Here is a 26,060-nt window from a genome sequence, read left to right as displayed (position 1 = left end):
GTGCATGTATAGTATCAACTGGCGAAGGACAGGGACGATGCAGACAAGCGACTACCCATGGCTTTGTGTCGAACCAAAAATCTATTACGAATACTATAACGAAACAAGTAACCTACTAATGATGTGCACTTTGCAACCTGGATGTTGTTCATGTCAAGGTAGAACGTCCGTTATCTTTCCAACAAATCCCTGTAGTCCTGACCCGTCCTGACTGCCATTTCCCATGATGATGACCGACGTCCCTAGCTCAGCCCATTTTCGGCTGTGAATCAGCTCTACAGATACCTTGGTCACTTTTCCCTCCGGAGGATGCGCTGCAGCTTCGACTTCTTCGTCGGCATCGGACGCCGCAGCTGCCTCAGTTGCTCTGTCGCGGCGCTGGGTCGAGGCGTCAACGATCCGGGCAGCAGTTCGGACACAAGCAAAAAGCACATTGACTGTTGTGCCCAAGGGAGGAAACTGGGCAGCATCCTCATCAAACTCTGCCGTAAATCCACGAGCGGCCTGGAGAGTGGCTTCACTGCCCAGCGCATCGACAGGCGGCGTCGCCATGACCATGCCTCTTCGGATCTGCGGCGTCTCCGATTTCAGAGGCATCAGCTCGGTTTGGATTTGCTCAAACATGATGCCAATGGTCCCCACCTGGCCAGCTTCCAGAGTGCCCACAGGTAGCCGAAGATTGCGGATGCTTACAATGCGGCCCCTTTGCCACTCGTCTGCAGCAATGACAGGTGGTGTGTCAAATATCCTGGTGCTGCAGGCATGTTCGGCGGCCACGGCTGTCAGCACCGGCGATCCACGATCATCAGGCGACGACTGCTCCTCGGAGCCAGGAGCACGACCGTGGCCTGTTGAAAAGGGCCCTACAACGATGCTCTGTCCTACTGAGAAGCCGCCGAGACGAACGTGACCGGATATGATGACCCCGTCCGCATTCGATAGCGAGTCGTCAAAGGACCTTGGCAGACTGAACGTGTCGTCAATGTAGAAGAGGTCCTTCGGCTGTTCCGGCTGTGCCTTAATCTCCGCAGAGCTAGTCTGCGGCGTCGTTGTCGCCATCTCTGGCAGAGGCAGGCTTGCAAGCAGAGCATGGACAAGGCCAACGCCGACTCCCTTCAAGACACTGGTGAAAACAATGGGAACATGCTTCAGCGGGCCTCCCTGCTCAGCAATGTTCTCAACTAGGTTCTGCACCTTGTCCCAGTCTGCTTGGGGGATCTCAGCCAGCTGATCTTGCGGCTGCTGGTCTGGCTGCAGGAGCTTCGGTATTCGCTTCGCATCCCTGATAGCAGCGAGTATCTTCGTCATTGTCTTCTGCAGGCTTGCCTTGGACGCGAGGTCCAGCTTGGTAATGACGATGGCTAACGGAACGTCTAGCTTGAGCGAGAGGTCCAGATGGGCCTTGACTAGATCAGTGTCTGCCGAGTCCATCACCGCAGATGCCATGTCATGAGTCACTTCAGCATCGTCTGCAGCGATGCAGAGCACCATCCAATGCGGAGCCCAGTTCATCAGCCCGCGGAAGACTGTATGTCGATATCTCGGATGGCCGCCTGAATCAGACATGAACACAAGCCGGCCGTTGTTGGCGTAGTCGTGAATGTCGAGCCACGACTCAATGTTGCGATGAGAGAAGTTGAAGATGAGCCGCTCCTTGTATCCAATGAGCTCCTGCGCGATGGAGCTGGTCATCCCGGATGCCATCTCATGGCGATGCTTCAGCAAGCTCAAGCGACTCTTGCCCCGGCCGTTATCCAGAGTGCCTGTCGACAACGTCCCCGAGAGACTCGACTTCCCTGACGCTATGGGGCCCGTCAGCGTCACCCGCAACTGCGGCGTCGTGGACTTGGCGTGACCTGGTGGTGCCGTAGTAGACGTAGATGACTGCAGAGAGGTTGTGCCACTGGACCCGCCATGGCTCTGGACATCCTGAAGCGACTTTGAACGCTGCACTTCTGTATTGGGCGTGATCAATGCCTCGGCCACCCAGAGTTTGTCCTGTCTTGTACCCGGGGCCGGCTTCTGGGCAGCATTGCCGTCGGGCTCTGCAATCTCGATCCATTCGCAGTCGCCCACAATCACCATCCGCAACACGGTAACGCCGCAGCCAAGGCTCGCTGCCATGTTTTTCAGGGTAGCAATGCTCTCGTCCAGCTCGTCCCTGCTGAGCCCGACAAGCGTTCCATCGTCAGCGACGCCTATCTCGTATAGAGCGCCCTGAGACTCCTCAAGGCCCGGCATTTGGGTGCCGCGAGAATCCGGCGACTCGGCATCTCCCTTGCCGTCGGATAGCTTCGGTATCCTCACTTCTCGGGAGCTCGACGCATGATACGGCGACGACTGCTGCAGGCGCCACAGCAGCTGCGTCGTGAGGCGCTGGAGACGCTCCTGGCGAGGCTGGCTCGACGAGGAAGGCGTCGGAGACGCCGAGTACAGCGCCGCGGCGTCTCCCGGCTGAGCGTGAAGCTTGTCTCTCTTCTGGCGCACGGTGCTCATGTACACGTAGCTCCGCCGTGACCGCAGCAGCAGATGAAGCTTGTACTCGATGGGGCCGGTCTGCGGCTCTGCCTCCAGTCTCGTGACGCCATACTCGGACAGCAGGCCGGTCTGAGTCACGGCCGCTCCGGAGCCCGGCGAGCTGTCTGCATCATCGGCCTGGATCCAGGGCGATGAGACGCGGGGAGGGTCCGGGTCGTACGTGAAGACGGAGGCCATTGGTGGCGTTGGTGATAGTTCGATCTGGTTTTCCCTGCTCTACTAAGGCGATATGATTCATACTCTCATGGTCCGATACACTTGCGCAGAGCAATACCGAGCGATGCGTATCATCGTGAGCTGTTGCGACACTGGCTGTAGGTAATGCGAGGCGCCTCCTAAGGTCCAGGGATCACGCGTGTAGATACAAGCATATAGACGATGAGCGGTGGCAAAAAAAGAACAGCAATTGGAATGAGATGATGGATGAAGGACAGGGGAGAATATATACAAGCAGAATCGAGGATCAAGTCAGGCCATGAGCGAAAGTGACAGACTGAGCCAAGCCACTGACCAGCTTGTAGGTGTGACTCAACGGAGCTCCTGATGCCTGCTTGAGAACCGAGGTGAGGTCAGGTAAGGGAAGGGGATACGTTGAAAGGGGGATAGGCCGGTACCTGGTTGAGCCACGATGATGTAACCCGCTGGCAATGCCATTGAAGGTATTGATGCTAAGGAGCTGGTATGGCACAGTACCTGCCTGACTAAGATGCCGTTAGCTAAGCCCGACGGTTTCCATTCTGTGTAAAAGTACCGTCATATCATGGGAATTCCAGGTCAGATACGGATACGGAACATCACACGACGCCAGCTCTATTACCAACAGTCTACCTGCATCCTAAGAATAAAAGAATGATCATTCCCAATAAGACATGTGGCATGTAATGTATCTCAGAAATCACTACATTATATCGTAAACACACGTCAAGCCTCGCACAACTCCGCAGTCTATAACATCTAGACACCGAGCCTCTATTCATCGCTTTACCTGATACGAGCCAGCCGTTCTCTGTTCATCCTCGTGGCGTCATCAACCGCGTCGCTCTGTGATAAAAGCATTAGCCATCCGATACCGGCAGTCGGAACGTAAAAGAGTCAGAGGGCAATTACCTTGTTCATGATCCGGTCAATCTGCTTGTTCTGAGAATCCACCTCGTTACCGATGGCTCGGCCAACCATGTTCATCATCTTGACCTGTCCCTCGAGCTCGGTGAGACCCTCGTCGATCTGGTCTTCGAGTTCGTCGGCGCCCTCCTCGTCGTCCAGGTTGAACTTGCCGTAGTCCTTCTTGCGGCCCTGCTGCCGGCCAATGCCCGTGTTCAGCTGGCGCATGTTCTGCTCCATACGCTGGGTGGCTGCGTAGCCATCTCGCCGTGTGGTTTCTCGCTGCTCTCGCTCCGCCCGATGACGAGCCAAGATCTCTTCATCGGCTTTTTGTTGGCGCTGTTTGGACGTGAAAGGGTTCCCCACGTGGACCGCAAACATGCTGCCGTTGAGCGTCTTCAGCTCTGCTGCCCTGTCCTGGGCGATCTTGTTCTGGTTGGCTGCAAGGTCGAGGTTCTTCTCGGTATTGTGCAGCCGTTCGCCCTGCGCACCGAGACGAGCCAGGGTGGCGCGCCCGACTTCGTTGGCCTGCCTGGCCATCTGTACCGAGCGCTGTACTGACGACACACTCTCCTGCTGAAGCTGTCTCTTTTCGGCGAGAATGGCCTGGTAGTCGGCCTCCTCTTGCTCCTCCTCTGTCAGTTCCCGCTGCTCGCCATAGCCTCCATAGGAACCGCCGCCCGAGACGCCTGACGCTGAGCCGTAGCCCCCAGCTGCTGGGGCGGCCTGCTGCTTTTGTTCGAGTCGCTGTTGCGCTCCGCCGAAGAGGGCGTCTCTGTTGTTGTCGGGAGCGTCACGGCCAAAGCCGCCGTAGCCTCCAGGGCCTCTAGCTCCCGCCGAAGCATTCTGAGGAGGGCCGCTGTCGTAGCGGTTGGAGCCGTAGCCGCCGCCGGAGCCGTATCGGTCGCTGCCGTAGCCTGAGGAGGCCGTCTGCGGAGGGCCTGCGTTCTGTCCGCCCTGGTACGAGCTGTAGCCGCTTCCAGGGGGCGGTCGGGCGCCGTTGTTCGGCCCGCCCTGGCCCGGCTGGTGGGAGCCCATGTTGGCATATTTGGTCTGCTCGGCATAGGGGTCGCTGGCGCCTTGGTTGGCATACGGGTTGTCCGAGGGGGCGGGCGAGTTCTTCTTGCGACTGCCGAAGAGGGCGTTTCTATTGGCGTCGTCGCCGTCGTCGCTCTTCTTGCCGAAGCCGAATTTCTTCATCGTGCTTTGCCTTGGTGTTTGTTTAATCCAGAGGTATGATTGCTGTGTCGCAGGTCAAGGAGATGAAGGGAAAAGAGAGAAAAGGGCGGCACGTGGATGATGCGAGAGAAAGGAGATGTCACAGGAAGAGAAACAAAGATGCAGTGGTGAGGCTTGGGTGCCAACTCCCTACTCGGTACTCAAACTAATCTGAGCCACTGCAATGCGTACCAAGTTGCCCCGTAAGGAACTAGCGTGCAGGTGGGACGAGGACCCTGGGGGACAGTTGGCCCACCCACAGCAGGACAGGATACCCCTAAGATATGGATCTACTGAAGGATAATCAGCTCAGATATCGACGATGGAGTACATGGATCGTCATCAAGAATAATTGTTCTACTTTATTTACTGGCGTAGATTTGAAACAAGAATCTGAGTCAATGTAAGCCTTCCAAACGCTCTTCCGCAGTATCAGGTAATCGAGACTAGTACCTCCAGCAAAATTCACACCAGATGGCCCACTTCGGTACCTGGCCGCCGCCGATATCTTATCAGTGACCTTCCTGCATGTGAAATTTTGAAGGACATCACCGAGCAAGGGAAAAAAAAAAAAAGGCAAGCTCTGACCAACAATGACTGGCTGGTGACATATTCTGTGCAGCCTCTCCCCAATCCTCTTCTTCCTCTTCTTCTTTTGCCGTACCTCGTCTCTCGACAATGGCCGCCCCAAGCTCGACGGAGCATGCGCCCAAAAGACGAAAAGTTCGACAAGATTCCGGATCCGTCACCATTGGAGGCAAGACCATCTCGGTGGCAGGATATCTTTCTGCTTCTTCCAAGCCCAAACAAGCCGAGGCAAGCAGCCTGAAGTCGACACCTTCAAACCTGTCGCAGGATCAGCCCTCGAAAGCCACGCCACAACAGCCGCCGAAATCAGCGCCGCGTGAAAACAACGAAACACGCAACAAGTCTCGAAAAACAGGAGGCACAACAGAAAACCCGTTGTTTAAAGCTCGCCGAGAGCTGCCGATATGGCAACATCAAGACGAGATCCGAACGGTCGTGAAGAGAGTGGGCACCGATGTCATTGTCATCGTCGGAGAGACTGGTTCCGGTAAGAGTACGCAGGTGCCCCAGTTCCTATACCAGGAACCCTGGTGCAAACGACACAAGGTCAAGCTGCCAGGCCGGCAAGAGGAGGTATATGTGGGAGGCATGATTGCCATCACACAGCCGAGACGAGTTGCTGCCACGACTCTGGCGCAGCGCGTTTCAACAGAGGCGGGCACCCCCCTCGGCAAGGGACGGCCGGATGGGCTTGTGGGATACTCCGTTCGATTCGATCACCAAGTGCCCAAGGGAACCAAGATCAAGTTCTTGACGGAAGGTACTCTGCTGCAGGAGCTTCTGCGGGATCCCTATCTGAGACAGTATAGCGCTGTCGTCATTGACGAAATCCACGAGAGAAGCCTAGACGTTGATCTCCTGGCCGGGTTTCTGAAACAGATTCTGTTTGGGGATCAAACGCAACGGGGAGGCATTCCGCTCAAGGTGATCATCATGAGTGCGACGGCCGAGGTGGGTGTTATCCAGGAGTTTTTCGGCAACGCGGCTGCGGAAGGAAAAGAGAAAGCAAGCAATGTCGAGCTGCTTCGGATCGAGGGCCGCCAGTTCCCCGTCACGATCTTGTACGAACCCCGGCCGGTGCCCGATCTCCAAGACGCGTTGCTGAAGAAGATTTTCAAAGTTCACGTCGAGGAGCCGTTGCCTGGGGACATCCTGGCTTTCCTCAACGGCCAGGAGGACATCGAGGCTGCGCAGCGGCTCATCGAGGAATATGCCACAACTCTCGCGTCCAATGTGCCCAAGATCGTCGCCGTTCCCCTGTACGGACAGCTTTCGATTGAAGCACAGAGCGTGGCCTTTCGACCCGCCAAGACTCCTCGCACGCGCAAAGTTGTTCTCGCTACCAATATTGCCGAGACGTCCGTCACGGTGCCCGGCGTGAGATATGTCATAGACTGCGGCAAAGCCAAGGTGAAGCAGTACCGGCCGCGGCTCGGCATGGAGTCGCTCTTGGCCAAGCCCATCTCGAAATCATCCGCGGTGCAGCGTGCTGGTCGTGCCGGCCGTGAGGCCCCAGGCAAATGCTTCCGGCTTTACACGGAAGATGCCTTCAACAGCCTTGAAGACTCAGACCTCCCGGAAATCTTGAGAAACGATGTCCTAGGGGCCGTTCTCACCATGAAAGCGCGCGGCATACAGGATGTCATGGCATTTCCGCTGATAGACGCACCAGAGCCCGCAGCGATAGAAATGGCCTTGCTTCATTTGCATTTCCTGGGGGCTCTCGCGGACGATGGCACCATTACGGCGGCGGGCGAGACGATGGCCAGGTTTCCGCTTTCAGCTCCCCTGGGGGCTGTTCTCCTTGCCGCCGCAGGGCCCGAGTTTGACTGTGTCCTCGAGGTGATTGATGCCATCTCCTGTCTCACGTCCGGAGACGACATATTCATGCACGTACAGTCAGAAGAGGGCCAAGAGGAAGTAGAAGCCTACCGCAAGGATGTGCAGAGACGAGAGGGCGACATCATCACGTACCTGACAGCGATGCAGATGTATGCTGCAGAGAACTCGGACCGGATCGACTGGTGCAAGAAGCGCAAGATCAACATCCGAAACATGAAGCAGGCGCTCAACATTCGCCGGCAGCTTCGAGGCATGTGTGTGAAGGAGAAGCTTCTCTCCGAAATGCCGCCGCCCGATCCGCAGCCGTTCACGCCTCTGTCGCCGGAAAAGGCAGAGTCCGTCATCAAGTGCTTCCTCAGGGGCTTCGCCATGAGGACGGCGATGCTGGCGCCGGACGGGAGCTTCGTGACTGTGCACGGAAAGCATGTGGTTGCCATCCACCCTTCGAGTGTCATGCACGGGCAGAAGAAGGAGGCCATCATGTTTCTTGAGCACGTGTATACGAACAAGAACTACGCAAAGAAAGTGAGTGCGATTCAGGCGGCATGGATTGCCGAGGCATTGGGGAGGTAGACGAGCGATTAGACAGCGTGTTCCATGTCTGCACAACGCAAGAGATAGACGGACAGTCTTCTTATACAGGCCTTAATATACAGTTCTAATTCTACAAATATCTCGGTCCACAAGATGTCTTTCGAGCCGGGCTATTCGGCATCTTCTCCCCTGTGGTGCTTCTGAATGGCCTGCATCAACTCGTATAGCTGCTGGATTTGCTCGTCTGGGAAGGTACTCGTTCAGCTGCGGTGCTCATGACGGCGGCATGAAGACTGAGTTGAAAAGGCTTACCGCTCATTTTCTGGAGTTTGCTCTGGTCAATCTTTTCGCCCACCCAGGACTCGCCCTCGATTTGCTGAGCGTACATTTGCCATTCGGTGAGGAAGCCGATCTAGAAAGAGCCCAGACACAAGTCAGTAAGTGTCACATGCAAACCACGCATATATCGAGTACACCGAAGCATATCCGTAACTCATATATCCATCCCCATAAGGCACTAAACCGTGAGCCCAACATAGATGAACCCCAGCAAAGGCAAAACAGAACCATCTCCCCGACTCTCCCCTTTTCACCACCACTGCATCAAACGCAAACACACAACACACGTACCAAATGCGCAGGATTGTCCACGTTGCGATGCGCCCTAAACTCCGCCTTGACATACTCGTCGCCGAGGACTCTCATGTCCGGCGGGAGGTGTTTTCGGTGCGCGCGCAGGAGGCGTCGGTAGAGCGGGATGGGAGGCAGGAGGGCCATTGGCTTGGGGCGCAGGCCGCCGCCGTTTTGCATGGCTGCGGCAGAGGCCAGTCTTGCAATTGACGGGCGCATCGCTGTGTTTCTTTGTTGTGTTTTTTTGTTGTCCTGGTGGGGAGATGGGACGAGATTTAGATGAGATCGGATCGGATGAGATGGGATGAGATGATGCTCAGGCGAGAGGGTATGACATCAACTCGTCGTGAAGCGCAGGTGTTTCAATTCGATTGTCTCGGTCGTATCATCTCACGTATAAAACTTCAGAAGCACAGCTGAAAGCAACTATGTTTTGAATCGTCAAGCTCGTATGCAGTGGCTGTCCATCAGTCGGGTTGGAATGATAAGCTAGATTGGTATGATATAAGGACTCGAAGTCGCTCAGCATGTCTCGAGGCTAAAGGCAGGCGCCGTCTCGTAGCCGCGGGCCCTAGCAGAGCAAAAAAGTCAATGGGCAGCCCCACCAAACAGACAAACAAACAAACCACCAGCCCCGAAACTGGAGGGATCTTATAAAATCATTCATCAAGATTTGACACGCTCTTTTCGATTACACAACCCTCTGCGTCTGCTTGGACATTCTCTTGCTCAGTCATCTTCACTAAGGATCCTCAGTCCACTCACTTTGCCAACTCGCGCCAGCATCAAAGACTGCTGCTCTTTCAAATCACATCACCAAGAGCAAAAAGCATTTGAAAATGGCCTTTTCATTTGGCTTCTCCGGAGACGACATAGACCCCGATCTCACCGAACCTCAACCTCAACTCCAGGCTGAACCTGCATCTCAACCCCCCTCCTCATACAGCGCCTTCCCCGTCGCCGGCAAGCCCCAACTCCCCGCCACCATCCACCCGCTCTCCTCCCTCCTCGCCCAGCTCCCCTCCAAAATCGCCTACGACACCCTCGCCATCGACCTCGCCAACGACATCATCCCCAATGACAGCAGCTCCTCCTACTACCCTTCCAACCTGAGCCTTCCCCGCCGCGAGCTCTGGGACGTCAGGGTCCAGCTCATGGCCGAAGACGACGACGTCCTGTCCGGCCCCAGCGGCGAGGACCGCGTCGACGACGGCGGCCTCGGCAAGCACGACGTCAAGACGGGCATCTACGAGGGCGGCTTCAAGAGCTGGGAGAGCAGCATCGATCTCGTCCGGGTGCTCGCCGCGCAGGACGAGCTGACGGCCGCTCAGCAGGCTTCGTCTCTTCGTGTAATCGAGGTACGCTCACAGACTCGACTCAACTCAAGTCATCTTTTCCTTTGATTTCTGCTTCATGTCATTCACCCCCAGTATATCCAACCCAACTAACCTCCCTCAAAACAGCTGGGCTGCGGAACCGCCCTCCCCTCCCTCGCCCTCTTCACCTGGATCATGCACCGCCAATCCCTCTCCCAATGGCCCCAAACCCCCTGCTCCCTCGTCCTCGCAGACTACAACCCCTCCGTCCTCCGCCTCGTCACCATGCCCAACTTCCTCCTCGCCTGGGCCCTCCACAACGCCAACGACCCCATTCTCGCCGACGCCTTCGGCATCGAAGGCGAGCTCGAGCTGTCCCCGGCCATCGTCCAGGCCTTTGAGAACTTCCTCTCGTCCAGCGGCATCCACCTGTCCTTCATCTCCGGGGCTTGGTCCCCTGAGTTCATCAGCTGCCTGTACGAGTTGCCGGCCTTCTCGGCGGAATCGCCCGCACCGAGGACGCTCATGATTGGAGCTGAGACCATCTACTCGCCGTTCGCCCTGCAGGCGTTTGCACAGACTGTCTTTGCTCTGCTGGACCGCGAGAGGGCTTCTGATGCTACGGCAGCTGCATATGTGGCTGCAAAGCGACTCTACTTTGGAGTCGGTGGCTCATTGGACGACTTTATCGGGGTGGCCCGGTCAAAGGGCGCCACGGTTACAGAGCTGAGAGAAGAGAGCGAGGGTGTACGACGCGGTGTAGTTCACTGCGTCTTGCAGCAGTAACAACAACAGCAGCAGCAGCAGCAGCAGCAGCAGCAAAATCATTAGCCATGATGCGATCCCACGGCATCGTCGATACCAAGGCGAGAGGCGGCGCAGCCGGTTATCAAATATTATTCATTATCAGAGACCCTCCCTCCCTAGCACTCAACAGGCCTTGTTCGATTGACTACCTAGGCAACGAACACCCCTGACAAGGGGACGTTGTCATGGGGAGTTTGCCACATCCAAACATACCATGACCTGCGCAACAATATCCCAAGCTTTCATTTTCCCTTTCGTTGAAACTTCTCGGAACACTCAGGGCAGTACCAAGTGCCATTGGGTTCGCTCTTGAGCCCAACACAGGACCAATGGAACCACTCATAGGGGCAATTGTCGTTGTCGCAGGCCACCATGTCTCCATAGCTCACGTTGTGGCATAGGCAGTACCGTTTATCGTCGCCGCCTTCTTCGTCGTCCTCGGCGTCTCCAAGCACTTCATCTCCGTCGCCATCTTTGCCGTCCACCATGGCGGCCCTCGGCCGTGACTCTGGACCGTCGTCTTCTTCGCCGCTGCCGCTACCAGCGTCCGACAGGTCACTATCAGCCGTCGACGCAGGGGAGTTTCGATTAGACGCCTTCTTCACGCGTGAAAGCGATGACCTGTTGGGCGGCTTCTTCCGGCCGGTCATGGTCGGGGTGCCTCTGCGACCCCCTACACCCACCGCGCCTTTGACCGATCCCGCTCTCGGCCCAGCACTGCCTGCCCGGACAGTACCGCCGGCTCCGGAGCCAATGGAGCCGCTCTTTGGTATACCTGGTCCAAGGGATGAATGTCTCGCCAACCCACTCGACGTTGTGGGCAGGTTTCCGGGCCCCGTAATAGACCGTGGTCCTCTCTTGGTTGCCGGCCCAGCCGAGCTCTCTCGCTGCCTGTTCAGGATGATGCTTGCAGCAGGCGTGGCCGGTGCAGAGGATGGATGCTGGTTGTATTGTGCGACATGTTGCTGGGCCTGGGATTGTCTGATCTGGGGGTGCGTGGGGAGCCGGACCATGGCCGGGTTGGCGGAGCCGGCAACGGGATTGCGAGGTGAGGCCTGAGGACCAGCCGGGTTGATGTTGTTGGATAGATTCAATGTGCGAACCGAGGGGGCGCTGTGATTTGCCGCACTGGGCCGGATGAGCGAAGGGACCTCGTCAGGATCTGTGAAGCCTGGCTCGGCGCGGTCGTAGAGCAGCTTGATCTGGACATCCAAGCTCCGCACGTGCTTGTCCATGACAAGCTGCAGCCTCTGCATCAGGTTGATCTTGTCTTGGGAGAGCTGATCGGCGCGGGCATAGCTCTCTCGGATCTGGGCTCGCAGCATATCCTCCTTTGGGTTGGGCTCATGACTCCCATTTGTCTTTATCCACTTCTGGATCTTTGCATCACGGTCGTCAATCATGCGGATGCATTCGTTGTACTGGCGGTCCTTGTCTGCGACCTCCTCCTGGATGAAGCGAATCTCCTCGGGGAGGTTCTGGACGCGGTTGATCCAGTCATCGAGGATCAAGCCGGGGTCGAGAGGCTCTGCCTGCGGCATCCTCTTGACGAAGTCGATGGACAAATCGTCTCTAGGCATGATGGTTAACGACTTGGCGACGCCGAGATGATGGAATCTGACGATGAACAGATGACGAATAGACAACAAGGACTAGCCACAAGACGGCCAGGCTAGCAGATGAGCTCTGAGGGTGGTTGAAAATTCGATGGAAATGGAAGGCTATTCTGAACAGGACAATGTACCGCTCGATGTTTGCGAAGGATGGCAGACAAAGTAGGCAAGAGGAGCAGCAGCGGCAGGCTGAGTGAAACAAGAGTAAATGAGCTGAAAAGCAGGCTGGTGCTGATGTCAAGCCATGTGCATCTGAGGCGCGACTGTTGCTCTCATGTGTATATGTTCCCGTATCCACGATATTAAAGGTGGATTCTTCAAGAGGACGAAAGTAGATGAGTCAAAGAAGACGACAAGAACTCGTATGGGATATATATGCTAGAGAGGGCATACGCCATCTAGTTAGGGACACGAAGCCGGCACAAGGCAGACGAGGGTGCGTGACAGAGCGGGCAGCAGTGCGGTGCTTCGTGCTTCGTGATTCGCAGCTCTAGCAGCTCTGGAGCAGAAAAGGCAGAACCACGACCAGACCAGACCAGCTGTCCGAGCACGAGTCCGAGTCCCCGCAAAGGAGAAGCCGTCGGTCCCCAACGAATGGATGCGCCGTTCCAGCTGCTGCTGTGGATAGGAAACGGGTCCCAACCAGCCCTATCCCAGGCCAAGGCAGGGGAAGAAAAGAAAAGAGAAGAGAAAAAAGAAGAGCAGCGGGTTGTCAAGAGCAACGGCAACGGCAACGGCAACGCAAACAACGGGCGCAGATCGGGCTCGACAAATTTGGGCCGGGCTCACCTCGATGGCCAACTGCACGGAAGCGCAACAACTGCCTGGTCCCTTGCCTTTTCTGAGTCGGCCGAGGATTTGTGGAATGGAGTGTGAGGAGTAAAGGAGTATTTGTTTGTGAGTGAGTTGAGTGAGCTTTCGTGGAGCTTCTGGAGGCGGAGCGTTTACGTGCTTGGCGGCGAATGGGTGAGTGAGTTTGGGTTGCCGATTTGGAGGAGATGCAGAATTAGCTGGTGAGGTTTATGCAGGCCTGGGATGAGTTTGCTGGGGGGGGCAGGACGAGGGTGGTCTGGACTTCACTGGGCGGGCGGTTTCCGAGGCTTAGCCACGGGGAAGTGCAAGTACAGGTACAGGTGCCTCATGGTGTCTCTAGCGGACAATTTGAAATGGCCAAATTTTGAAACAGCTGGAAGCTACCCTGTATTACAGTACTGCAGATTACATGGACTCGGATGAGTGGTTCTTCCTCATATTCAGCTAATTCCAGAATCTCATCAGAGGCACGGTTGTCGCCTTACCAATCACTAATTGCCCCTTCGAGAACGTTCCAGTCTTCATCCTCTCTCACACAGCGCCAGTATCTGGTACCATCAACTCAACCGACTTCATCCCAGCCAAGCCACAGATCAAGTGCACGTGACTGGAGTTTCAATCTCAAACTCAATCCGTTTTGTATTAGTCACCTTTCACTCCAGAGGCAAACAACCTTGAACCCTCAAGACTTCATACCTAACCCATCCAAAGAAACCATAGAAAAACAGGGATATCAAAAGGGATTCAGTCGGCGTTTGGTATCTTGGAATTCTTTGGGATTTGTCTTGGTGAAGCAGCATAATGCACACTCACACACATTCTTATTGCTGAAGCTGAATCAGCAGCCTCACTCACTTCACCCCTTGCCGGTCTACAGCCAGCTGAAAGACGCAACGCCTCATCCGCCAGTTCCATCGTTTTTCGCTACATCTCATACTCGCTATTGATATCCGCCATCAAGCATCACACTCGACAGACGCTCATCTCATTCTTATTCTCCTCATATTCTCATCAGTCACCCGGTTCGCCGCCATGGACACGTACAGATATCGGGTTCCCAAGCCCAACTACCTCCCTCACAAGCTCGACATCGACCCCGATCGCGACATAGTGGAGGAGTACACCCAGCCCCTCGGCATAGCCAGCGACGCCGACAACGCAAAGTTCTACCAGCAGTGCAAACGCCTGGCCGAGTCATCGGGCATCACCCGCCCCAAGGGCTACAATGTGTCCTTCCACTGCAACCCCGAGATGGAGAAGCACCACTTCGGCATGACGCATCCCATGAAGCCCTGGCGCTTGACGCTCTCCAAGAGCCTCATCTACTCCTACGGCATGTCCTTTGCCATGGACAACTACCTCACCAGGGCCGCGACGTACGAGGAGCTGGCCTCGTTCCACTCCACCGACTACCTCGACTTCCTCGGCACCGTCCTCCCGGAGGCGGTCCCCAGAGACCTCGAGAACCAGAACCCGGATCTCAAGTTCAACCTGGGCGGCTCCGACTGCCCCCTGTTTGACGGCCTCTACGACTACTGCTCCATGTCCGCCGGCAGCGCGCTGGACGCCGCGCGCAAGATATGCTCGCAGCAGTCTGACATCGCCATTGCGTGGGGAGGCGGCCTGCACCACGCGAAAAAGGCCGAGGCCTCCGGCTTCTGCTACATCAATGATATCGTCATTGCCATTCTCGAGCTGCTGCGCTTCTACCCGCGCGTCCTGTACATCGACATTGACGTGCACCACGGCGACGGCGTCGAGGAGGCCTTCTTCTCCACCGACAGGGTCATGACCGTCTCCTTCCACAAGTACGACCCCAACAACTTCTTCCCCGGCACCGGCGCGCTCGACGACAACGGCCCCAAGAGCGAGCACAACCCGGGCGCCCACCACGCCGTCAACGTCCCCCTCCAGGACGGCATCACCGACGAGCAGTACGACTCCCTCTTCAACAACATCGTGGGCCGCATCGTCGAAAAGTTCCGCCCCGGCGCCATCGCGCTCCAGTGCGGCGCCGACTCCCTCGCCGGCGACCGCCTCGGCCGCTTCAACCTCCAGGTCCAGGGCCACGGCGCCTGCGTCGAGTTCTGCAAGCGCATGAACATACCCATGATCCTCTTCGGCGGCGGCGGCTACACGCCCCGCAACGTCGCCCGCGCCTGGACCTACGAGACGAGCATCGCCATCAACTGCCAGGACAAGATCAGCCCCATCCTGCCCGAGCACGCGCCGTGGAGGGAGCACTTTAGGCAGGACACCCTCTTCCCGACGATTGAGCAGATTCTCGGCGAGGCCAGGGCGAATAAGAACACGGCCAAGAAGATGCAGGACATTGTCAACCACGTCACCGAGCAGCTGCGCTTCGTCGAGAGCGCCCCCAGCGTGCAGATGCAGGTCATTCCGCCTGACCTGGGCAGCTTCAGAGACGAGGTGGAGGAGAGGCTCAAGGAGGAGCAGGAAGAGAAGAACGAACAGCTACGTAAGGAGAGAGAATCCGGCGTGGGAACTGCCATGGAATTCTAATAGAATCGAAAGAAAAAAAAAAGAAAAGGGAACAAGCGAAAGAAAAAAAAAGAAAAAAAAAAAACGGAACGAAAGAATGGCAAAAATGGATCAACGACTCATTAATGATATATCTTCTCCAACCCCCCTCCAGGATTCCCAACTATCGCCTGAGCGGATTCTTGAATCTGGAAGCAATAACCCACAGACAAAGACACATATACAAAAGGATGAAGAATAAACAGTTCAAAATAAAAAGCATTGAATCAGACACCAAGCGCTTGTACCACCACCGGAGAAGGGCCCGTGTCTACTACGGTAACATGCATCACACGCGGCGACATGGTGGGCCACGCAGCCAGGGAGACGGCAGAAGAGAATCGCAGGTGCATTAGTGGAAGGCCGTATTCTCTCTTTCTAAAGGCCTTCCCTGGTATCGCGAGATGCCCCCTATGATCCATCTATCCCAAACTTCCCTATGCACACAACGAAGATGGCCGGCGAAGAACAGCCAACCCCCTTCTCCTTCCACCAATGTGCTCCGCGGCTCCGCGGCAAGGACTATGCACACAAAAAATATCCAATTATATGGTTCAGGAGAAATATAAGACAAAGCCAACCCGTCAAGAATAAAGGAAACTCATCGCCCAGCTACCCCTCCTTAAAAGTATCGGATAATGGCCTTGCCACCAGAGGGCATCGACGTCTATTGCACCTTCGTTAGCTTTTCTTTCTTGCCCTATACCTCCTAAATCTTACGATTGTCGATGGTCTGACAAAACGCAAGGCATTGCCCACCACCAACGTCGTACGGGAATCGGGGCTACTTACCGTGCAACCGTTGTCTCCGCCAGTCCACACTCCGTTGATGTAGGAGCATTTGCTGCTGACATCACCCGTGATCTCAATGTTGAAGTCCAGCAGAGCCGTGCTGGTGGGGAGGTTCTGGAAGATGGAGAGCCAAGTGGTGCCGTCGGCAGTCTTGCCGGTACCAATGATGACAGGAGACCAGTTACCCGCTCCCTTGGGGTCGAGAGGGCTGTTCCAGACGCAGGCATCCTCGACGGCGTAGCCCTTCTTGTTGACATAGTACTGGGCGGAGGTGCTCTTGCCATCCCACACGTAGTAATCGGACTCGTTGGGGTTGGTGAGGTCGATCGTCTCGCCAGCAGTCGAACACGCGGGAATCACCATGCTCTCGATACCGGGGTAGTCGGTACGGCACGTGCAGACGGAGTCATCGAGGTCGTTCTTGATGGTCACACCGCCAGCGCCAGTCTCGCAAAGCTTGGGGTGGTCGGGACGAGTCAGCTCAAGGAAGCCGTCCTCGTTGCAGTAGAGACCGCCAATGGACTGCAGAGTCGCGCCCTGGGCCTTGGGCCACTGGGTCTTCTGGTAGCCGGGAGGGCAGGCATAGGAGCACATGGCTCCCTTGCCGCACGTCTGGCCAACGATGCCGGTGATGATGTCGCTGATGCTCTGCGAGTCCGGGCTATAGCCAGGCACAAACTGGAGACCGGACCAGCCACCGGTGCCCAGCCAGTCGAGGGCCACAGCGCCGTATTCGCTAGGGAAGGTATCGCAAGAAATCTCGCCGCTGGGGAAGTCGGCGTCCAGCCCGGTAGCGCCAGAGGACGGGCTCGACTGGGCAGGCTTCGAGGTCTTGGGAAGGGGCGCAGAGCTGGTCGTGGCCTGGGCCGTGGTCGTGGGAGGCGGCGGCGGGGCGGACGTGGTGGTAGGAGCAGCTGACGACGAGATGGGCTCCTCGACGAACTGGGCCCTCAGGGGCGCCGCGCTGGAGGTCGCAGGCGGAGGAGGGGGCGGCGGGACGAAAGTCGGGGTGGTCTCTCCAACGATGATGTACTCGCCCTCAGCCAGACCGGCCTTGGCCGTTGCGGCATCGACAATCTTGCCGTCGAGCTCGAAGACGGTGGCGGTAGCTCCGACGACGACCTCGGTGACAACATCCGGAGCGCGTTTCTCGACCTTGGCGGCAGCGTGCTTCTTCGCATGGCGATGCGCGTGGTGGTGGTGGTGGTGAGAAGGCGTGGCAGCAACGCTGGCAGCCAGAGTGGCGGCAAGGACCGTGTACTTCATCTTGGTGGGCTGTTTCTATTGCGCACTGCTCACGAATTGCCACGGGTTAGAACAAGTCCCATAAGACGGTTTCATACCGTATCGCCATCTGAAATGAAGGGTCGAAAGAGCGGAGGAGAAAGGTGTTGGTGAGGTGAGGGCATAGGGAGGAGTTGGTTCATGACATTGTCTGTTCCCCGGACGTCGTTACTCACCTGACAATTGTAAACAAGAGCTGCCTGAAACTCAGAAGGAATAGCGTATCAATACGAGAAAACGAGAGGAAGCGTGATGAGCCAGAATATAAAAGAGCGTGATAGAGAGCAGACAAACTCTCAGTTGGAGAAGAAGGGCCCAACGCAAGTGATGATGATGATGATGAACAAGGAACGAAGGAGTCAAAAGGGAGGACAGGACAGGTAAAAACGGAGCTGCAGAGCATGGGGGTCGAGGCCCTTGTCGGTCTCCATGGCATTGACCCACGGAGATCAGTCCCCTAGAGGCCAGGGATGGCCAAAGCGAGACAAGGGGGTGCCACTCCTGAGAAGGGGTTGGCGTCTGGGAAATTGCCCTCAACCACTGGTCTGGCGCCAAAAAGCAACGGATCGTCTGTTCGCAATATGCCTCGATATGCATGTACTTGTACTGCTACTTCGTTCCTGGGTTCCATGCATGGTGCGACTGTGCTTCGACTCGCACATGCGGTTGGCGATGTGCTGGCGCTGCTGGCGTGACTGGTGGGAGCAATGTTGTTAGTACGTTGCGTTTGTCTGAAGCATTGCACGAGCTTGTATCTGTACCCAGAGCCCGCCGGCAAACGGAGTGTGTAATTAGCCATGCGGACGAAGAATTCCCCCATCACTCCATCACCCCATCCCCCCCCATCTCTCTCCGTCTCTCGATGAAAGAGTAGTAGTTGCTTCATTCGGGCTCGAAGCAGTTTTGAATGCCTCTGCTTCTCCGACTTGCTCACCGCATTCCTCACTGCCCGATGCCCGGCACGGAACCTGTTATCCGGCACCTCGCATCAGCCGTGGCCCGTGATGCTGTTCCAGATCCCAGGGGGGAGGCTGCTTGACTGTCCAGGGCCGCTTCCATCTTGTTTCCTTTCTTGTCCATGTCCCGTCACGACTTACTCATGCTACAGGCACGGGATGCCTGCGTGCCAGGTAGTAGCGCCAGTGATTCGCACAAGCATGTATGTACTTGTACCATCGCGAGCACAAGCGCTTGCGTGGACAAACTGCGAAGCATTGACGGCAAAAGGGCCAAGATGCCTGGACTGCTTGGCGCACAAGCCCCCCCCAGAGTCCTTGGTAGCGGATATACAAGCACCATCACCAACGAAAACGAGGCGTGGTCCAAGGCACTGAAACGGCCGGGCCTGGACAGAGAGACCGCTAGCAGCTTCTGCTGGTGCACGATCACCGCCGCAAGCAGCAGCGTGAAGAAGCCGGGGTCTGGGAAGATTGAGGGAGGGAAGTGATGGGAAGACGAGATGATGGCAGTTGTGGCGATTTGGGTTTACTAGCAGGACGAGGAGGGAGCGGAGCTGCCAGGCACAGGGAAGGTGCATTTCGCTTGTGCCAGTTAATTTAAAATTTCCTAGTGGTACGTATTGCGATGTGCACAACTTAGAGTGCTGTGTGTGAGGTACCTGTGATCTGTGAGTCGATATGCGCATAACGAGACGGTGCTGCCTTGATTGAGGGCAGCGTATCCAAGTTCCTCAACTATACTATCTGTTTTGTTCTAAGTTTTAGATAGAGCTACTGTGGTACATAATCCACTCACACGGAAAACAAGCCATGGAGAGCATGTGCTTTGATTCGTACCTACCTACAAATCGATGAGGCTGTTTGCGACAAAGATACGCGTGTTTTTTCCCTGTTTGTGTGGTGTTTGGGGTGTCGAGAGCACCGCGCGTTAGTGCCCTGGAGCTAGCAGTAGTCGTACAGGTGCCTGGCGCTAGTCCCGTCTAGGGCAGATTCTGTCCCATCTCCTGAGCTGGGCTCTTTTGGCCATGGGACACCGGAGGGCGCCGGTTTCTCAGCCGCCGCTTCTTGTATTTTGACCTGAAGCAGGTAGCGGTATATATTTCAAGGCTGTCTTCTAACGACGCACAGGTACCTTACCTTAGGTAGCGGAAAGGAGTGATATCGATACTGTGCATCAAACGAGATCCGTGATGCTGCGATACGAGACAGTACGGCATCTTGCATCTGGGTACGGGTGTTGGTTTGTCCATACCAGCAGTTGCCAGTTGTCAGTTGCCTCTGCCTCCGTCTTCATACCTTTTCCCTCGCAACGTGGCATCGAAGAAGGAATATTGGCGCAAAGAGTTCGGATACAAGTGGCACCCCCCCTTTGTTTCCGCCTTTGGTTTCCCTTTCCATTCAAAGAGGCAGATCTATCCTGAAGCTGATGGCATTCTGCGAAGCACACGGATCGCCACGGTACCTTATCATGTGTATCTTCTTCTCCAGCCTCCGATCCTGGGCTTGGGTTCAGGGGGCAAGCTTCCTTTCTCTTCCGCCTTTCCTTCTTTTCGTCTTCCTTTTTCTTTGTTCGATAGTCTGTCAAAGGAGCCGGGAACTGGGTTCATCAGTCTCTGTCTTGCGCAGGCGATAATGTTCCGAGACAGGGCATGCCCGCAGTTTGCTAATAATAACAACATCATCCAGGCCACGGCATGTTGGCAGACAAGGTATTGCTTCGTAGGGACGGGTCATCGTAAGGAGCGCGGATGACAAGTGACAGACGCCACGTTCAGTACAATGACGGCGAGTCCAAGACACCGCCCGGTGCTGCTCGATGAGTGGAAATGTGATATTTAGCCATGTACGGGCCTTGCTCTCATAGTATCCCATTCGTACCAGACGTTGTCGCTGACACGTCTGTCTGGTCTAAGGAGGCGATCTCATTGCGACTTCTGGAATATTACCTCCAAGAACGGCACTCAGCTGAACTGCTTCTGCCATCTGTGGATGATGCCTGGGCAGTCGTCCGTCGATCGACGCTCTTCGTAGCAACTGCGGCTCGTATGTACTCCATACGGGCATTCCGGACGGCGCAGGGAGAGATGCATGCTTCGTACGGCACCGCCGTTCCGCACAAAGGAGCACGACCTACTCGACACCCAAGAAGGTTCTATGCATTTCTCAACATCCAAAACTCCGTAGTTGTGTACACGATCATGCCGTCGGGTCAGTACAAGCAAGGAGGTAGCAGCTGCTAAGGAGCAGCATGCGATGAGCCAGGGTCAGTCGCTGGAACGAGAGGCTGATTGCAACTTCATCCCCCGTACCTGGCAGCAATCGGGTAACTACCGGTACATCGGTGAAAAGTAGGCAGCGTGAAGCAGTTGGGACCATGAAGCCTGTAAGATGACGTCGCCCCCAAGTGGCTGAGCCGAGATTCAATGTGGTCTCTTGTGCTGAGTGTACGAGTATGGAAATCGGCATCTTGTTGCTTGCATGACTCATAAGAATTAATCCTGCTAGCTTCCTGTAAGTACAGCACAGACTGGCCCTGTCAAGCCATCAGCAGTGGAAAGTTTAGGATGTAGATAAGAGAGCATCAAAGTCAGGAACAAAAAAACAGATGAACTCGCCCTGATCGCGATCCGACGCCTCGGCCCAGAGAACGCGGGTGGAGAGCTCCATCATCCCAGCAGCATTTGACAACCTGGAAGTGGCTGACGCTCGGCCGCTTGGCCTAGTGGCCGGTGGTTGACACCGCCACGACGCGGACCCAGTCATACGGACAGTATCAGAGCCTTGCTGCAGCACGGAGAGAGCGCGGGTTTTCTCAGGCTGTTGTGTTCGCATCTGCGGAAACGCGGTCAAACATGTGGCTGGCTGAGACGAGGCTTCAAGGCTCTGCCATGTTCGACTGAGTAAGTGAGCGAGTGAGCGAGTGAGTTCAGATGAACGAAGCGCAAGCTCAAAAATTGGCCCCCTTCACAAACGCCGTATCGCAAGACTCAACCTCTCCATTGGTCCACCAAACTGACGTATCCTCTCCAGGCCTCGAGCAGGGCAGGGGCCTCGCTCTCCAGCCACTGATGTAGACATTAAAGGGGAGAGCCCTCTCTCACCTGAAAAAACGGCGCTGGCGTGGCACTGCCGCCGACGCCGTGCATGCAGATAATGCACAACGATTCGCCCAGTAATCTCTCGTTGTTTCTGCCTGTCGGTTCTCTTCAGCGGACAAGTTCGATTCGACTGGGCTCCGGGCCAAGTTCACGAACGGGGCCTGACAAAATTCAGCCCGCACCGCTCTTCTGGGCTTCCAAGGCTTCATACCAGCCACTTCTCCAACCGGCTGTCAGCATTTTGCCACTGGCGGGCTGAGGCAAGCATGGGGGCCATTACATGCCCTCTCCTTCTCCGCCTGGAAGGGAGGCGCAGGCTGCAAGTGTGTCAGCGCGTGAAGCCTTGTCCGAGACAGTACGAATGCTCGTCCATGATATGCTGAGACCTGGTGGTGGATAGGAACAAAGCACGCCTCAACTCCCAGGAGGTGATGAGGTGTGAACAAGCTGCGGCGCTGGCCAAACTCATGGCATACAGTACTGTTGACTGGCTCGTAAGAGAACGGAGTTGGCTCCGTGAGCGAACACACACAGTGCGCAGTCTTGACCAGCATCAGCCCATGATATCGCAGTTGCTGTTTTGGATTCGGATGCCCTCTCGGGGGGAGGATGAGGGACTGTGTCTCAGTAATAGTACACCGTACCTGAGGCTGTCTGCTGGACAGAGCGTTGAGGCGCAAGTATTCGGAACAGTCAGTGGTTGTCTGCTTTATTACGTGTAACTCGATGCCCGTACGGCAGCTGCGGATCGAGATGCGCGCTAGCTGGCCGTTATTACAGTATTCGAGATGTTTTTTATTTTTTGCTTATCCTTTTGAAAAGGAAATGGAGTGCTTTTTTTTGTAAAAAGGTAAGGCCGGGAACTCTTCTGTAATCCATACCGTGTAGCAGTCCAGTAGCAGTAGAGAAAGGAGAAGCAACTTGAACAGGCAGGAAATGGCGAGCGTTGCCCTGAGACTCCGTATGCGGAATGCTCTTTTTGCACTATGACGGCATTCATGATCGCATGGACTTGCAGGTTTTTCTGCCCACTCACTTGCCGCAAGAGGCAGACAGTTTTTTCATCCACCAAATCCCTATTACCAACAAAGTATTACATAGCGCGCTACTGCATTATTAGTACCACTGATTCATCACCAAGCGAAAAGAGCGTTTGTAAGTCGAAATTGACAACTTTTCCCATCCTCTCAGGCGCGTGTATGTACAAGCAACAAAAAGCGGCTCCCCGGGTGGCAGGTGCGAAGAGTTGTGGCGCAGGCAGCCCACCGTCCGCCTTTTATTGTCCACCGCCCTTGGCCTGCCTGCCTGCACGACAACCTGAACGCGCTAGAGGCTAAAGCTGCCAAGGTCCAACCAACTTCAACCGCCTTCTTCCCATCCCCAGCCTGTCATCCAGCCCCAATCCACGTCTTCATCTCCATCTCCCGTCTGCCATCCTCGCCCGCCTTCTGCCATCGCCATCGCCTGCCAATTCCGGGCCCTCGCCGAGCATCCGCCTGCTGCATGCCATTCGCCTGCCTGGCCTCGCAGTAGTCAGCGCTTCTGTGCCGCAAGGCTGTCGAATCTCTCGTCGGGAGCAAAAAAATTACCCTAGCTCTCGCCACAATCTCCAGCCACACCTCGAGCAGCCTCGAAATGGTGTCGCTGCTCTAGCTGCTCTCCCATCTTTGCGACTGCATGCCACCCGTCCCTCTGGCCTCGCCGTCGCCTGAATTCCTCCCGCCCATTGCATCTTCATATGGCCTCTCACGCCGCTGCCATTGCTGCCGAACCCCCACTCTCTCCAGGCCCGACTCCAACCCCTCCCCCAGCTCTCCCTTTGGACGACGTCGCGAGACTGCCCAACAAGCGCCGTCGTGAGTCTGAATCCGACCCATCGCGTGCTGCTGCCTCCCACCGGCCCAGCTCCCAATCGCCTCCCTCGAAGACCGCCAAGCTGCTGTTGGCATCCGCCCAATCCCCGCTTCCGTCGACCGGCGCCGTGGCTCTGGAAGACGAGCGACGGCATCGAGAAGAAGAGGAGGGAGAAAGAGAAGAAGAAGTTGTTGTTGTAGCACCAGCACCAGCAGCGACGTCAACAACAACTGCAGCAGACGGAGTGGCTCAGCACGACCAGACTGCTAATCTAGGCGCAGACGGCGAGAGTCACAGCCAACCCGCCCTCTTAACCCTCTTGTCTGCAGGAAACCAAGCCATGAGCCGTCCGTCAGACGCGCCTCAGCTGGCTCCCACAGCCGCCATGGAACCCTCCTCCAAACTTGCCACGGCTGCCTTGTCCATATCGCAGAACAGTGGCGACCGCATCGAAGAACGGAGCGAGATAACTGCCCCGAGTCCTGCGAGCATTGCCGGCGCGCAAGTCACCGAGAGCCCGACAGCCATGGATGTTGACGTCAAGGGCGATCCGCTCGCGTCTCAGCAGGTGGCCGTGCAAGAGGAACGGCCACAGCCCGGGTCCCTATCATATCCAGGCTCCTTACAAACGACCGGCAGCATGCCGGAATCGCCTGTCCGTAACATGAGCTTTCCGATGCCCTCCCAGAGTCAGGGCTCTCCGCCGCCGTCGGCGAACAAGAAACACAAGTGCCCCTATTGCAACACCGAGTTTACTCGGCACCACAATCTCAAGAGCCATCTCCTGACGCACAGCCAGGAAAAGCCCTACGTATGCACCGACTGTCAGATGCGCTTCCGCCGCCTCCATGACCTGAAGCGCCATGGCAAGCTTCACACAGGCGAGAAGAACCACGTGTGCCCCAAGTGCGACCGCAAGTTTGCCCGAGGCGATGCCCTCGCCCGCCACAGCAAGGGCATCGGCGGATGCGCTGGCAGACGATCGAGCATGGGAAGCTTTGCCGATGGAGACGAACTGGATGGCGGCATGGAGGGCGACGAGGCGGTCATGTCGGGCATTGCATACGACAATGTTGACGAAGAAGAGCTCAGGCGGCAGAGCCTGCCCAGCATGGGTGTCCAGCATATACCGGGTGGCCAAGCGGACCAGTATAGCAGTCACTCTCGGACTTATCCCCCAGCTGGAGCAAGAGGAGCCACTGCCGCCTCGCTGTATGCCCCCGGCGGCGCTCAGAACCCTGCGGCTACCGCCGGTAGCTCGAGTGTCTCCAACAGCCTGGGGGGGAGCCACACGCCGAATACCAGCATCTCTTCTGTGGCGGTTGGCGGCGCAACCGCTGGTCTCTACGCACAGGCTGGCGTGGCGGATGTTGCGAAGCCGCTGAGCCCCGGCGGGGTGCAAGCCCACGACGGCTCTGGCGTCGTGCGGCAGCGGTCGCCCAGCCTGTCCCAGCAACTGCAGCAGCAGCAGATGGGCAGGCGACAGTCGGACATGCAGTCTCCTCACGGCGGACAAGGCAGACCGAAGCTTCCCGGTTTAACGCACCCGGGATACGTCCCGGCGGGCTCCCCGGCGTTCTCCCACGGTCGTCCGCCTACTGCAACCGCAACCGCAGCCCCGGCTCCGGCCCCAGCTCCGGCCCCGTCGAGTGGCGATAGCGGTAACATGTTTGCCCAGAGCGACCCGAGCGTGTGGGCTTACATTCAGACATTGGAAGAAAAAGTCAAGTCGCTGTCGGATAAAGTCGTCTCGCTCGATCACGAGATGTCTGTGCTCAAGAAACAGCTCGGAGGCAATGAAGGGGTGCCTGCTGGATGAATCGTCCCGCATGTCTCGTTTCGTTACTCAAAAAGCGTCTAGGTGTTCTGGGAGGGGCAGGGGAGCAGGGCTTGCTGAATCTACATTAGAATGCGTTTTGCTTTCTTTCTTTTCCCCTGGAGCCTCTTGCTGGTCTCTCTTACGCGGTGGACACCAGAAGTCGTGCCTCAGGGGGGATGGCGTTCGGGCATGGGGAATCAGGGCGGATGATTGAAATCCTCGACGCCAAACAGACGGCGATCATGGTATAACGATTGTTCCTTGTTATCATTTGTTGTAGTATAAAGACTTGTGCGATTAACCCTGGCTATGGCATTTTGGAAGGTCATGTCTGTTGTTGCGTTCTTGTTTTCCTTCCTGGTAGTAGGTTACGAGTAGAGTAGTGCAAGAGTGAAGTGACGCCTTGTCTCTCAAGTGCCCCATACACATAAAGGCTGATGCTCACACTGATGGTCTTGGGCGAAGTTCGACTCTCCTGCATCTTACTTGATAGCACCTAGTCACCATCTTACTGTGTGAGGTGGCGCAGCAGTTCTTGATGCTTCGAAATAAAACTGCTCGCACTGTAAAGGCTTACTGTATGTACACTGTGCACGCACTTGGACGGTCACGTCACTTTGGACCAGGGGCCGCACAAGCCCAGAGCTTGGCGCATCAATGAGGTAATGGCACCTGCCACGGGTTCGATCAACTGCCCGGTCCTTTGCTGGCAC

The 26,060-nt window shown here is 56.3% G+C and overlaps 11 protein-coding genes across 11 annotated transcripts; 6 read left to right on the top strand and 5 right to left on the bottom strand.

The window, feature by feature from the left end:
* Positions 1–153: 153 nt before the first annotated feature.
* CCMA1212_002357 (GTP-binding protein 2) lies at positions 154–2,715 on the bottom strand (the record flags this gene model as incomplete). The annotated part of the gene is made up of 1 exon (XM_073699742.1): positions 154–2,715. One exon carries the CDS (start codon positions 2,713–2,715, stop codon positions 154–156), a length of 2,562 nt encoding a protein of 853 aa, XP_073562543.1.
* An 804-nt stretch (positions 2,716–3,519) lies between these two features.
* On the bottom strand, positions 3,520–4,849 carry CCMA1212_002356 (Protein transport protein SEC9; the record flags this gene model as incomplete). The annotated part of the gene is made up of 2 exons (XM_073699741.1): positions 3,646–4,849; positions 3,520–3,579 (listed from the first exon to the last, which is right to left on the bottom strand). The coding sequence occupies exons 1-2, from the start codon at positions 4,837–4,839 to the stop codon at positions 3,520–3,522; spliced, it is 1,254 nt and encodes a 417-aa protein (XP_073562542.1). The 5' UTR covers positions 4,840–4,849.
* A 686-nt stretch (positions 4,850–5,535) lies between these two features.
* On the top strand, positions 5,536–7,860 carry CCMA1212_002355 (putative ATP-dependent RNA helicase prh1; the record flags this gene model as incomplete). The annotated part of the gene is made up of 1 exon (XM_073699740.1): positions 5,536–7,860. The coding sequence occupies one exon, from the start codon at positions 5,536–5,538 to the stop codon at positions 7,858–7,860; it is 2,325 nt and encodes a 774-aa protein (XP_073562544.1).
* A 131-nt stretch (positions 7,861–7,991) lies between these two features.
* On the bottom strand, positions 7,992–8,670 carry CCMA1212_002353 (Succinate dehydrogenase assembly factor 3; the record flags this gene model as incomplete). Its single annotated transcript, XM_073699739.1, has 3 exons — positions 7,992–8,065; positions 8,134–8,233; positions 8,452–8,670. 3 exons carry the CDS (start codon positions 8,668–8,670, stop codon positions 7,992–7,994), a joined length of 393 nt encoding a protein of 130 aa, XP_073562546.1.
* Positions 8,671–9,290: 620 nt separating this feature from the next.
* CCMA1212_002352 (Histidine protein methyltransferase 1) lies at positions 9,291–10,553 on the top strand (the record flags this gene model as incomplete). Its single annotated transcript, XM_073699738.1, has 2 exons — positions 9,291–9,809; positions 9,915–10,553. 2 exons carry the CDS (start codon positions 9,291–9,293, stop codon positions 10,551–10,553), a joined length of 1,158 nt encoding a protein of 385 aa, XP_073562545.1.
* A 263-nt stretch (positions 10,554–10,816) lies between these two features.
* Positions 10,817–12,154, bottom strand: CCMA1212_002351 (Chromatin modification-related protein YNG2; the record flags this gene model as incomplete). The annotated part of the gene is made up of 1 exon (XM_073699737.1): positions 10,817–12,154. The coding sequence occupies one exon, from the start codon at positions 12,152–12,154 to the stop codon at positions 10,817–10,819; it is 1,338 nt and encodes a 445-aa protein (XP_073562548.1).
* A 627-nt stretch (positions 12,155–12,781) lies between these two features.
* On the top strand, positions 12,782–13,063 carry CCMA1212_002350 (uncharacterized protein; the record flags this gene model as incomplete). The annotated part of the gene is made up of 1 exon (XM_073699736.1): positions 12,782–13,063. One exon carries the CDS (start codon positions 12,782–12,784, stop codon positions 13,061–13,063), a length of 282 nt encoding a protein of 93 aa, XP_073562547.1.
* Positions 13,064–14,032: 969 nt separating this feature from the next.
* Positions 14,033–15,523, top strand: CCMA1212_002349 (Histone deacetylase phd1; the record flags this gene model as incomplete). The annotated part of the gene is made up of 1 exon (XM_073699735.1): positions 14,033–15,523. The coding sequence occupies one exon, from the start codon at positions 14,033–14,035 to the stop codon at positions 15,521–15,523; it is 1,491 nt and encodes a 496-aa protein (XP_073562038.1).
* A 640-nt stretch (positions 15,524–16,163) lies between these two features.
* CCMA1212_002348 (Secreted beta-glucosidase sun1) lies at positions 16,164–17,599 on the bottom strand (the record flags this gene model as incomplete). The annotated part of the gene is made up of 2 exons (XM_073699734.1): positions 16,164–16,208; positions 16,334–17,599. The coding sequence occupies 2 exons, from the start codon at positions 17,597–17,599 to the stop codon at positions 16,164–16,166; spliced, it is 1,311 nt and encodes a 436-aa protein (XP_073562039.1).
* A 1,252-nt stretch (positions 17,600–18,851) lies between these two features.
* On the top strand, positions 18,852–19,064 carry CCMA1212_002347 (uncharacterized protein; the record flags this gene model as incomplete). The annotated part of the gene is made up of 1 exon (XM_073699733.1): positions 18,852–19,064. One exon carries the CDS (start codon positions 18,852–18,854, stop codon positions 19,062–19,064), a length of 213 nt encoding a protein of 70 aa, XP_073562046.1.
* A 4,348-nt stretch (positions 19,065–23,412) lies between these two features.
* Positions 23,413–25,347, top strand: CCMA1212_002346 (C2H2 finger domain transcription factor crzA; the record flags this gene model as incomplete). Its single annotated transcript, XM_073699732.1, has 1 exon — positions 23,413–25,347. The coding sequence occupies one exon, from the start codon at positions 23,413–23,415 to the stop codon at positions 25,345–25,347; it is 1,935 nt and encodes a 644-aa protein (XP_073562047.1).
* Between the last annotated feature and the right edge of the window lie 713 nt (positions 25,348–26,060).

The sequence above is a fragment of the Trichoderma ghanense genome (assembly GCF_004382785.1).
Source record: "Trichoderma ghanense strain CCMA-1212 chromosome Unknown scaffold_1, whole genome shotgun sequence".
NCBI classification, from domain to species: Eukaryota; Fungi; Ascomycota; class Sordariomycetes; order Hypocreales; family Hypocreaceae; genus Trichoderma; species Trichoderma ghanense.
This window is presented reverse-complemented; position numbering and strand designations above follow the sequence as displayed.